At 35.7% G+C, this 14,210-nt stretch overlaps 1 protein-coding gene across 1 annotated transcript in view; it reads right to left on the minus strand.

The window, feature by feature from the left end:
* anos1a (anosmin 1a) overlaps positions 1-14,210 on the minus strand; it is a 44,737-nt gene that overhangs the window by 19,734 nt on the left and 10,793 nt on the right. The window contains exons 3-4 of the mRNA XM_056458327.1: positions 4,621-4,683; positions 3,069-3,291 (exon numbers count right to left, since the gene is read on the minus strand). Of these exons, the coding sequence (XP_056314302.1) occupies positions 3,069-3,291; positions 4,621-4,683 (286 nt within the window). The remainder of the gene's footprint in view (positions 1-3,068; positions 3,292-4,620; positions 4,684-14,210) is intronic.

Below are 14,210 nucleotides of genomic sequence, written 5' to 3' on the forward strand. Positions count from 1 at the left end.
GTCTCTTTAATTTAACAACTGATTACAACCTGTAAAAATTGTTTGGTATTTTCAAACACACAACATAAGCGACTTAAGATCACAGTGCTTGCAGAGATGGAGTTCATGTCGCTCTGAATCAACACGTCTGTTTACATGGTTGTATAATTCCAATGCAGTTTTTGTTTTTGATTTGATAATCGTGCTAAACCATATCCTGTTCTCAAGTTATGCCAGATTTAGACAACACAACATTTCTGTCTTTTTCCTGTCTCGATTATGAGATTTTGACTCCTACACTATAAAAAAATAAAGATTTTAAAAAGGCTTTTTTCGACAGCAATGCTATAGAAAAAACATTTTTGGCTCCTCAAACAGTTTTTAAAAGAACCATCTTATTGGCAGCAATAACATTTTTAAGAAATAAGAATGTTTTATTTTCCACATTGACAAGGAACATGTTGCTACATCTTGCTTTGTCATTGTTTAGTCATTACATAGAAGCACCAATCTTGATATTTTCTGCAATGTTTGAAAAAGCTTCTGTTAAAAAATGTCTGTGTGAAATATCTCTCCTTTTATTGGTCAGTGTCACAGATGTTATGAATTTCACTGTTGTGGACCAGAATAAATACCAGTCTGGAGTTTGTGAAGTGTCAAACAGAGAGTGTATTGTGTGTTGTCATTTATTGCTACAGAAACTGCACCCATACAATCATTTTCAGTCGTTTCACAAAAAAAAGTGAAAACTCTTTCAGAATGTATTTACTTTCCGGCTCTTTGAAATGTTGCGGAACTACGTCGAGGAAAATAACCAAGTTTTTTTTTTTTTTAAATGGACAGACAGGTGTAGTTGTGTCTTCGAGCAACACAGGAGTATAAAGTTGCAGAAGCGAGTGACAATAAAGACTGGGAGACGTGCCAAAACAACAGCTCTGAGTAAACATTCCATGTCCTTTGAAGAAAAACTATCTGGAGCATGTACTAACTGACATTAATCATTAACAATGCTGTCAAAATGGAGAGCATCTAAAACAACTGTTGTACAATGTCATCAATCATTTTAGCTGAATTGTTCACATGACTAAAAAGCTTCATCGAATGCTTAAAAAGTCTCACAGTCCACATTGTAACATGCATTGTTTTGCAAAACAGCATTTTCAAATGTATCCACTTTGGGGAGCATTTTCAGAATGCAAAATCGTCACCTTGGAATTATAAGGTTCTATCTGCCTTCTGAATGATTTTGAGATATTGAGTTTCAAAGTTTTTGCATTCCTTTGTAAACAGTAAATTTAAATAAAAAGTCTTAAAATGTAAACAACTTATAAATAAAAAAATCCCATAATGTAAATAAGCTGTCAATTAATATGAATATGTCAATAGCTCAATTTTGACAAAAATGTCAGATAGAACCTTATAATTCCTAGGTGAAGAATTGTTTATTGCCTCATATGCTTCCTCAATGCGGACAGACAACATAACAGAGGAATATATGTGATTTTAAATAAAAACGGATTCATGTGGACATGGCCTATGACACTACCACTAAACAAGATACTATTGTTATCTTTCAAATCCTCTCAACACCTTACGATAAATCAAAATCTGCAGTCTGAACTCAACCTTACAATGTGAGGTTGTTAAGAACCCTGCATACACGATAACACGACAACAACTAACAACTAACACTTTCAAAAATTTCTGAGTAGTTTTAATCGTTTAGCTAAGCATTCTTCACTGTAAAACCTGGTAAGTTCAGATTAATGCTTTGAGGTAACCAGTTGCAACATTTGTTTTGAATAAAACAACACTTTAAGTTATTACAACTTTACATTTTTATTTTGTCCTGCTACAATGTGATGCTTGTGATGCATGTCATGTAACATTTGAGTTCTTTCTCAACTTTGTATTAAATGCAATGTGCTTTCATTAATATTTGTGTGAAATAGACTCATTACATTGTTTTACAAGTTCACACTTACAGATATTTGGGTCACACTTTACAATAAGGTTCATTAGTTAATGCATTTACTAACATGAACTACATATGAACAACACTTGTACAGCATTTATTAATCATAATTCAACATTTACTAATGCATTATTAGGATTCAAGCTCATGTTTGTTAACATTAGTTAATGCACCGTGAATTAACATGAACTAACAATGAACAACTGTATTTTCATTAATTAATGTTAACTAACATGAACAAATACTGTAGTAAATGTATTGTTCATTGTTTGTTCATGTTAGTAAATGTATTAGGTCACACTTTACACGTTATATTGCAACTAATTCTCATTAGATTATAAGTAGACTGTTGGGGTTAGGGTTAGGGTTGGTGTAAGTTGACATGTACTTGCAAAGTTTCTTATAGTCAGTTAAATTTCTGTTGAAGGAGCAGTTTCAACAGATATTAAGCAGACAGTCTACTAATACTCTAATAAATAGACCATCAAAATAAAAAGTGTTAGCATGCATTAACTAACATTAACTAATACAACATTGTAAAGTGTTGATTTAATAAAAAATAAACGTATTTGGGTTGGTTAGAGGGCTTCCTAATGGCCCGTTTCCACTGAGAGGTACGGTAGGGTACGGTTAGGTTTGGTACGCCCTAACTCATGTTATTCCCTTCGTCAGGCAATAAGAGACAAAAATAGAGGTCAGAGTGAGTGTCTAGCCTGGCCTGAAAACACCACCCTTGTTTAACTAGATATTAGGGTTTTTTTTCTTTAAAGGAGAGGTGTCAGTGTGGGGGAGGGATGCTGCAGTCAAGAGATGTTGGAGGTGTGACGAGCTTGATATTTATAGGGGTTTGGTCTTGCTGATTGGATAATCCACTTGTTAAGTCCTAGCATATCGGTGACATCTGAAATACTGTTTCGGGGTCCAAGCCGCTACTCATTTAAATTGAGAAAATGTTCGTTTATGACCCTTTTTAATCCTATCACACATTAAAGTGCATTTTATATCAAATCAAGGTGTACACAACAGTCTCTGGACTTCTCTGCACTTCACAAACAACAATATTTTAATAAATATATTAAAATATATATATATCAGGTTCAGTTTCAGGTCTTACCTCTGTAGAGGTTTTTAGGAGACTGGCATGTGTGTCCGCAGCCATTCGGGCAGCATTTCTTCTGTCCTGAACACTCTCCGTCTTCCTCACATCCTTCCACACAGGCGGCTGCAAAACCACTTGCTCTCTCCGGCGGCGGACAGTCCCCCTGTTTCACCACCATCACCGATCGCAGGAACTCACAGCTGGTCACACACTCCCCATGACGCTTGGGAAACGCATGCTGAGGAGATGCCATAGTATACACATTCTTATTTTACACATTTTAGCAATTCATTTTATGACATCCATTATAAGTCTATGATTTTTTTTTTCACAGACCCAACACTTTGCACACACGGCTATTGAAAACAATTATGAGACCTCGTGAAATTTCTCTGGATTAATGATTTAGTTTTTTCTTTCATTTTGTCAACTACTGATTACATTTCTTCCAAAATGAAAATAGAAAATATTGTCTATGTATCATATTGTCTTCTACAGCATTTTTGCATAACATGAAAATTAGTTGAATTAATAAAAAGATGGCACATTTTTTTATGTTTATTCATTTTTAAACAACAATATACTTTCTAAAAAAAAAATCAGTAGAGTCAATCAATCGATCGATCAATCAATTAATCAGCCAATGAAAGAATGATTATCAGACCTTTGTTGAATTAAACATTTAACATTTTACTCAAACAAACAGTAAATCCATAGAAACAAATTTACAAAATGTTCTTCAAGAGGTCTCTTTATTCTTTTCCATAGCTGTATATCTCAAACATGTTCATCCATTAATTCATTCTTTCCTTTTTCCAAACCATATTTCCTGTATAGGGTCTAGGAATTCTGGAAGCTATTCCAGCCTATATTAGAAATACAATTATTCAAAAATTATATTACATAAAAGGGATATTTATGTGGCCCCAGAGTACGTAATTTCAGAGGAATAATGCAATCTTGGATTCTGCACGAAAAACACAGACGTCCATGTATAGTTTAAACCTATATAAGAGGTGTATAGTGTTTTTAGTTGGCTTGAAAACCTGGCTTTTATTGTTTCTGGCACTAAGTTCAACTTAAGTTGATTACAAGATTTGCATGTGTGGTGAATGAGCGGATTCAATGCTGCTTACTTTCATACAAGCCTAAAATTATGAATGAAGGTCCCAATCAATGCTGGCAAATAAAAGCACTAATATTCATGGTTTTAGGTCCCCATTGCCCTCAATAGTGCATTTATAGCCAAAGAAACAGGAAAAGCTAAATGACACTAGGCCAAGAGTTTTAAAATGTAGAAGAACGCCACAATAACAGGATTCGAGACCAACGAGGAATGTTCAAAGAAATTCTCAGACTGTTTAAAAAGAAGATCAGAGCAGAACATTATCATTTTAAACAATAGGAGACCACTTTTATAGTAGCCAAGTCTGTCAAGAAAAACAATGGAGGATTAATACTTGGAAAACCAGAACACCAGGGTCAGCCATTTTGTGTTGGATTTTTTTACTAGTTGAGAGCACATCCCAGAAACTACTAGATCTGTTAAGAATGCTGCGGTCTGTACCTCACATAAATCTCGACAAGGTCCGTCTTTCAACTCCCAGGAGTCTTTGCATGGCTCCAGGCACTGTGAACAGACAGCAGAGGTTTGGGTTTCAGGAAGCAGTCTCAAATGACTCTGCTACAATCACAGACGAATATGTTTAAGTCACAAGCATTTGTTCTGAATAGGGGTGTGACAATGTACATGTAATAATTGCAGTAATGTTTTTAAATATTAACACACACATACATTGAAGCTATTTTAGTTAAAATCTAGGTAGGTAGGTAGGTAAGTAGGTAGGTAGGTGGGTTGTGTAGGTAGGTAGGTAGATAGATAGATAGATAGATAGATAGATAGATAGATAGATAGATAGATAGATAGATAGATAGATAGATAGATAGATAGATAGATAGATAGATAGATAGATAGATAGATAGATAGATAGATAGATAGATAGATAGATAGATAGATAGATAGATAGATAGATAGATAGATAGTGTCATAAAAAACTATCAGCTTAATCACATTTTGCTACAGTACATTATTAAAACTGAAGAGCTCTAGGGACATATTCCCTGGGACTTCATTCTTTCGTCATGCCCCCATGTGTCTTTACATCATCTCTGTAAATAAAGCACAGAAGGTCAAGCTGCTACTGCATGTTGTATATGCAACTTGAAGCTACAACAACTGAACTTAGAACCAATAAATGTTTGAGTACCGGAATTCTTCCCAATGTTTCAGTATTGCTTTTCTAACTTTGTAAACCTGCTTGCACTACAATTATAATGGGAAACATTTGGGTACAAGTATTATAAAACATGATTCAAAATGACTGCAAAGTCAAAGTTTAAACAAGCATGTCTGCTTAAGGAAATAGATTTGTAAGTCTTCTTTAACACTGTCAATGAGCATTAGGATAAGGTTTACTGTAGATGGCATGTTATTTTTAAACAAAATAGAGCATTTACTCTAACAGCATTGCTCATCATCACTTGAGTTCTGAATTGCCATAATTAAAACAATGACCAATGTAATAAAATGCTGCAATAATTACTTTTGAGATAAATGACCCTGCTTTTATGCACTTACTGCACATTTCATTTTAAAATGGCAGAGAACATGAGCAGTAAAGCAAAATAATATCATTTTTGCAATAATGTCACCACAGGCACCTCATTAGACATATTATTCAGATATCCATCTTTCATTTTTGGCTGTACTGAATCTTAACACTTGTTACTATGGATCAAAATATGGAAAGATAACGTGCTACTACTAAAACATTCTTGATGGGGAAAATGCTTGCCATTATAGGAGTTTTTTTTTTGTATTCCTTTGCCGATCTGACTTTCAGTACTGAGAATAGCAAGTTTAAAAAGCCTGTCTTGGCTCATTGTAGTCAAAAGACTTGACTAAATTAATCTGAAATGTACCGGCACAATGTATGATTTTTGTCATTAACAGTGAAAACAGTTTAAAATAGGCTACTCGTTTATTTTTGGTCATTCAGATACAATTAAGACATTCAAAACTGAACAGTTCACTTTTACAAAAAAAAGATTTTAAAAAAGCCTTTATTGTGAGAGAGATGGAGTGGCACTGTTGCTCAGTGGTTAGCACTAGTGCCTCACAGCATGAAGGTCACTGTGTGGAGTTTGCATGTTCTCTCTGTGTTCGCGTGTTTTTTCTCTGGGTGCTCCAGTATTAGATAAACTAAATTGGCCATAGTGTATGAGTCTGTGTGTGTCAATGAAAGTGTGTATAAGAGTTTCCCAGCACCAGGGCACCAGTACACTCAGTACTGGGTTGCGGCTGGAAGGGCATTCACTGCATAAAACATATAGCAGTGTAACTGGCAGTTCATTCCACTGTTGCGACCTCTGATAAATCAGTGAGTGAGTGTGGAAAGAGAGGGAGAGACCAAATAAAATGTGCTTTGAGGCACAGTCTGTCTGTCATGCTGTTCTTATTTTAAATTTGGTTTTGTAAATTAAAGAATTATTTAAAGGGGTGGTCCAAAGTGTATTTTTAAGGCTTAGTTATGTTTATAAGATGCAAATTAATGTGTGCTCATGCTTCATTTGTAGAAAACCATGTTATTTTTTTCATATACAGTATCTTACTTTGATTATATACTGCTACTCAGCTAACATGAAAACGAAAAAAAGGCCTGCGCTCAAGAGGCTCTGATTGGTCAGCTAACATAATGAGCTGTGATTTGCGGATCGACTCCATGTCACCAGGAAAAGCATCACACCTCTTATAGCATGCTCATTTGCACTGTGTAAATACTGTCAATCAGTTTAGCTGTTAGCCTTATAAGTTTGAGCCTGAAACAGACAGAAAATAAAGAGGACACAGCTGTACCTCACGTCTTCTCTCTAAAATAAAGTCGGACAAGTGTCTTTCACATAAAGGTGGGTGGGTGGGTGTGTAGGTAGGTAGGTAGCTAGGTAGGTAGGTAGGTAGGTAGGTAGGTAGGTAGGTAGGTAGGTAGGTAGATAGATAGATAGATAGATAGATAGATAGATAGATAGATAGATAGATAGATAGATAGATAGATAGATAGATAGATAGATAGATAGATAGATAGATAGATAGATAGATAGATAGATAGATACAAAAAAGTTCACATATATTTGGAATAAGCATGTGTAAGTAATATGAAACGTTCACATATCTTTTGCGAGTTTGTTATTTAGGATAACACAGGAAAAGAGGCTGCATAGACAGACACTGCAGCGCTGGTGAGGATTGTGGGTGTTTACAGCGATTTGATGAATTTGTAGCTAAATTGTTAACGGTGCCAAACAGCATTTCCCATTTACATCCGTGTTTACGTCCTTGCTACAACATACTGTTAACGCTTGACACTATGCATGTAATAGATCAATTAACAAATAAAAATACTTACAGGTTGTGGCTCACAATCCACAGCTTTGTCTATTATGGTTGGAGCTGCTCCTTCTTTAAGGAGTTTTTAGCCGAATGCAGCACTGAACTGGCAGAGATTCTGGAAGCTGTCCTTTGTCAAATGCTAGCTATATTTTTTTTATAATTCTCTGGAACATATTTAAAATTAAATTGTAAGCACTTCTCTCTTTGTCTCATGTCCTTTGGAAGCCCAAATACAGACATAGAAGAAGCTCTGTGGAAATAGCAGCATTTGGACGGCATTTTAGCTTTCTCTGCTATAACATTACAGTACCTCATTCTAAATCATGGGCACATAATTTGCAAGGGAGTGGGGAACTGATTGCTTGAATATTTCTGACATGACTTGAATTGACATTGATAGCGTAAAACTCCAGACACGTATTCTTGTGTGATTCTACTTTTGATGCAATTTAATTATCAGTTGTCACAATGTGAAACTGTAAGACATTTGACAGTGTGACCACATAAGGATCATGTTTGTACAGTCTGACAAGCTGCAATCGTAAAGGATTATTTAAAAAAAAATCATACTTTGTAAGCATTTAACATGCAAGTGTTTAAAATCAGTTACCTTCTCACCAGTATAAACCCAGCCAAAAAGCCTAAATATTTTCTGACCACTGACATTTGCATTCAGAATTTAAATCACATGCCACAATTCGTTCATCTCACTGTCTACACCTGCCTCTCTCCCTGCCGCTTTCTCCTTCTCTTTCACTTGCCCTCTCATCTTCTCTTCTCCTTTCCTTAAAATTGACACTTCACTTCCTGCATGAGCGAGCGTGGCTGCCTGTGGGGAATTCACATTTCCAATTTCATGCCACGATGAGACACAGCGGTCACTATGGAGCTGGGGCTAAACATTGCTCTGCAGGAGCACACTGGGAGAGAGATGTGAACACTACACATTATGCTGATCTAGGAGCCGTCTTTACTCCAATGGTCACATTTTCAGAGCAGCATGAATGGCCCTTTACCACCACCTTGGGAAACATGTACACACTTCCTTCCGAAGGAAAGATTCTGCAGACGTCAGTTAGAGATTTTCGCATTTAAATGCTTGTTAATCCAGGGATTTATTATCAGGAGGAAACGATAAGGTTGAGGCGCGTTTCCGTTGGTTTGTGTGTGTGTAAATTGTTAATATATGTGTGTTTGTGTTGGGGTGGGGGACCGAGGTTACCCTGGGGCGATGTTTCTGAATGAGAATGAGAGTGGGAAGCACATTTATCTGGGAGGGCAGTAAAAATGCACACCTTTTAAAGACGGCTCGAGCTCGGGTGGTGCGTTTGTCGGAAACTATGAATAATGGGAGAAGCACAGGGGCACTTAGAGGCGGCAGAGGAGGCGGTTTTATGGAGCTCAGAGCGGCCAGAGCCCTGCTGAGATCGCCTGGAGCTTGTGTGCTCGAACACACGAAACGCTGTCTCAGAGTCACCCATGCAGCTGAGAGAATTCTGCTTTGCCTGCTGCTGTTTCCCATCCGTGTAAATACCAACCCATCATGCACAGCACATTACAGAACCCATTTACTAAAGCACTGGCATTTCATGCATTGTAATTGAACATTTATTTACTGACGATACAGTCTGGAGTAAGTACAGAACTATTTTTACTGCTTGTTTGATATTTATTGAAATACTTGGATTATAGGCGACGTAGTGGCGCAGTAGGTAGTGCTGTCGCCTCACAGCAAGAAGGTCACTGGTTCGAGCCTCGGCTGGGTCAGTTGGCGTTTCTGTGTGGAGTTTGCATGTTCTCCCTGCGTTCGCGTGGGTTTCCTCCGGGTGCTTCGGTTTCCTTGACAGTTCAAATACATGTGGTACAGGTGAATTGGGTAGGCTAAATTGTCCATAGTGTGTGTGAATAAGTGTGTATGTGTTTCCCAGTGATGGGTTGCAGCTGGAAGGGCATCCGCTGCCTAAAACAAATGCTGGATAAGTTGGTGGTTCATTCCGCTGTGGCGACCCCAGATTAATAAAGGGACTAAGCCGAAAAGAAAGTGAATGAATGGATACTTGGATTATAATTCCTGTATAATAATAACAATTATAATAATATTTATTATAATAATAATTATTATTATTATTATTATTATACTAAAATAAAAATATTATTTATAATATTTATTTATTTATAATAATAATATTTATTATAATTATTATTATTATTTTAATTACTATTATTATTATTATTATTATTATTTTTTTATTTTTATTTTATTATTATTATTATTATTATTAAACAAAAATTTGATTGAGTAAAGTGAATAAGCTGCTAAGCAAGAAAATTTTATTAATTTAGCTGTATTTTTTTTGTGCTGACTAGCGTTAATGAACTGAGTTGGCCCAAAATAATTAATCAATATTGTTTTCTATAAAGCTAATTCATAGTTAAAATTGATTTTCTTTTAACAGCTAAAGTTATTATGTCTGGGGCCAAACTGAAACACTTAAGACTATTGCATGTTTTCCCTGATTTATTGCAGTAAATATTATTTTTTTAATAATCTTTTTACATAAAATACTATTGTGATGTCTGTCTGTCAATATATTTATCCATTTATTTATCCAAACATCAAGCAAATTTAAAATATAAAACTTAAAAAAATTAATAAAAAAAAAATAAATATATTAATCTTATATATATTTTTTTTCTCTGCCACACTTTGGCCCTATCATACACCCGACACAATAAGTCGCAAGCCGTGTTTTCCCTGATGTGTTGCTATTTTCAGACCAGCACAATCTTAATTTTCCCATTTTCCACCACGTTGTTTAAATAGAAAATCCACTGAAATCCATTTACACCACTGTTTGATTTATTGGTGTTTTGGTCTAGAAAAAAGGTGTGTTAAGGTGCATTGTTGGAACGTTGCTATTTTGAGCAACTAAAATAGACTGTGCAATAGACAAGCTAAAAACTGGTCTAAAGTCCAGCACAGCGCACGTTAGCTGTGCGCCTCACACATTGCTTAACAGATGCAGATGTACAGCAATATGTAAATATTTTTACAAATGAAAAAGAATTAAAGGAATAAAATATTACAAAAATTATAACTTTCTACATAAATAAAAAAAAACACTGCATCGATGCCTTTATCTCGGGGGGATTTTTTTCTGGTTATTCATGACAAATTGCTTTTGAATGTTATCAATATTAGCTGTATTATTTATTATATGCATTTTTATATTTGTTTTATTAAAAACAAGCTTAGATTTATCCACCTGTCAGGTTTTGGACCATTTAGGGCATAGCAGGTGTGTTTGGATATAACTCAGTTTTTTGACCACACTTCGTTATTATTGCTAATTTATTAGTTTGCTGGAAATTAGAACTGAAATTAGAAATAGTTTTGAAACAAATCTTTGCGCTCAAACAAAATAATTATGTAAGCTAATGGATGTCTTCAGTGTAGTGTAGTGGAGTGTTTCATTGGAATGTTTCCTTATCCACGAAAAGTCGATTGGAGGAGGCTTGTTATTTATCCTTGTGCTGCAGATGGTCTGTTAAACTGTTTTCTCACTAGTGAAGTTTTCAGGTTTTCCACTTACAAAGTCCGCCATGTAAATAGCAAAGGTGCCATGGCGTGACGCATCTGACTCTTAAAGGGAATGGGAGAGAAGACGACTCTGATTGGTTTATTTCTAAAACACACCCGTAACTCATAAAGAGAATAAGCACAACCCTGTTAGATCATGCGCCATAGCGCAGAGCGTATTTTTCCATTCTTAAAATAGCAAAAGTTGATTCAGACATGCCCTTAATGCATTTGCATCCTGAGCTTTGCACCTAGATTGTTAAAATAGAGCCCTTTAATTTGATGTACAATTCACCCAATTAACAAACCAAAAACAAATCATTAACTAAGACTTTTAGCTCAATAGACTTTTAGGTAGTATGTGCTTAGGTTACGGTTAGGATTAGAGAGTTAAAATAAGATCAGACTTTGTGAGTGATAATAACAGTTATTATCTTTATAATAAAAATAAGCCAGTAGTAAATGGTGTGAATTGATACTTAATCTGAAGTATTACCATTTTTTCATTTTCTTTATCATGGAGACACTATCGGGAACGTTAACAGAATTATTAACTTATAAAACTATAATAAATGCTTTAATACTTCAGTATATTCATTAGATTGATTATGCAGCATCATGTGTGATAGATGTGATTTATGATGCAGTCTTCTGATAACTCCTCGCTCAATACTCTGCAGGTAATGCATTCTCGTGCAGTGCTGATGTCAATGGAAGAAAATGACCTCCTTCCCATAGTATAATTGATCAGATATTATTCATACATTATATGACAAGTAGATTCATTGGCCTCTTTATAGACTTCATTTTCATTCAGCCTCACCCTTAAACCTCTACCGCTGTAAACAATGGCCTGTTCTGAGAAACGCCACATTCACAAGCCCGGTCTCATTTATCAGTCTCCCGAACACAGCACTCAATGGCTCATTCTCTTTGTGGAACGGCCCTTTATGATGCATTGCATGTTGGTGGAAAAAGCACAGCATAGATCTAAGCTATAAATCACTTAAAGTATTCCAATCCTGAAATGCTGGGTTTAAATCGCTTTCACCTTTCTAAAGCCACCTTTTGGCTTGTGCCAAACCCACTCTGCTTTTGTCCGTGAGGCACCTGTAATCTCTATGAAAGCGCTCGCTCTCAGTGTCTTTATTGTACCCCAGCGCCAGTTAGTTTTCCGCCCCATTTCAAACTCAAATCAACCATTCCCTTCCACCATACAAAATGAAGGTTATTTAAGAGCTGCAGACATGGAGATTGAGCTGAGAAGAAGCCTTGGGTGAGTTCCAGTTCAGCTAAGTTGCATTGCCCTTGAACGGATGATGCAAACCGAGAAACGATTATGCAACTTTTCTACTTATACTCTGAAAAACAAGACCTGTTTCTTTTAAATAAAACATGAAATATTCTTTTGTATAAAAGAGATTGATCTGAGTGCGCTTGGATGCTTTGGATGTTTAAAGGGATGGTTCACCCAAAGCTGAAAATTCTGTCATCATTTACTCCCGCTCCACTTGTCATACATCCAAATTTCTTTTTTCTGTTGAACACAAAATAAGCTATTTTTTTTTAAAAAATGTTGGAAACCTGTTACCAGCGACTTCCATAGTATTTGTTCTGCTTTGATCAACAGAAAAAGAAAACTGATAAGTTTTGAAATCACTTGGGGGTGAGCAAATAGTAAGTATATTTTTATTTTTGGGAAAACTATCCCCTTTAAAATGTCCCCATTCTGATAGGAGGTTGTTTTAAACATATCCTACAAATTGTTTTAGGTTAAAAAAATTAAAATTAAAAAACTTGTTTCATCATAGTCATTCATTTATTTTATTTTCGGCTTAGTCCCTTTATTAATCTGGGGTTGCCACAGCAGAATGAACTGCCAACTTATCCAGCACATGTTTTACGCAGCGTCCATACACACTCATACACTACGGACAATTTAGCTTACCCAATTCACCTGTACCACATGTCTTTGGACTGTGGAGGAAACCGGAGCCCCCTGAGGAAACCCACGCGAATGCAGGGAGAACATGCAAACTCCACACAGAAATGCCAATTGACCCAGCCGAGGCTCGAACCAGCGACCTTCTTGCTGTTAGGCGACAGCACTACCTACTGCGCCACTGCGTCGCCTTGTTTAAACATAGTACTGTCAAAAATTGTATTGACAAAAGCTAACCTACCATATAATGGAGACTTTGCTGTCATTTAAGTTTACTGTTTAAAGCACCTTTTTGAAAAGCTACCAGATATTTTTTTATGAGAATGTGGGTTTAGAATATTTAATTGTCAATGAGCCTGCATGCTTGAAATCACACTACCAGTGTGACAGAATTTTTGTATTTTTGTAGACTAAGTGTGTCAACATTTGACTGTTTTCATTTCACCTAATCTCTCAAATCTCTCCTTCCTTAAAGCACTTTCTTACCAACAGCCATCCTGCTGTGATTGGTCAAAAATGTAAACTAAACATTTAACACATTAGTTTGTCACAATTCATGCTATTAACTACTGGCTTATTACCTTTTTATTATGAAGTTATTAACTATTCATTAGTAATGAATAGTGATTAATGATTAAATCCTTAATCCTACCCAAATCCTAAACCCAACTTCTCACTTACTAACTATTATTTTGTCAATATCGTGAATTGTGACTTAAAGTAAAGTATTTTAAAGGATGGCAGCAGCAAAAAAAGGTGGACATAAAGAGCTTTTTTCCATGAAAAGCGTAGGTCACATAAACTCAAGTTCACTACTGAATGAGTCAGGATAATGCCGTTAATGCTCGTGTTTTTCCCCCTGCTTTAACGCACAGTCTATGGTTATAGCAGACCGATATAGTCTGTGAATAATACAGAATGCCCTAAAAACTAATTGCAGAATAAACAGCTAATGTAAAAGTTTATGATCCCTGCCAGTTCACCTAATCTCTCTGAGTAGCATGTCCAAATTCAGTTGAAAGTATTAGTCAGAAAAACTACAGTCTGTGCTCCATCTTTTATTAATACTGATATATGAGACATGTTTCATTTGCACTATGACTAAAATTTACGGAAATCTTTTTCAAACTCTCTGTTTATCAATTAATAAACAATCTTTTAACATTACACTATCAGGCCCATAGCTAA

The sequence above is a fragment of the Danio aesculapii genome, chromosome 1 (assembly GCF_903798145.1).
Source record: "Danio aesculapii chromosome 1, fDanAes4.1, whole genome shotgun sequence".
NCBI lineage: Eukaryota > Metazoa > Chordata > Actinopteri > Cypriniformes > Danionidae > Danio > Danio aesculapii.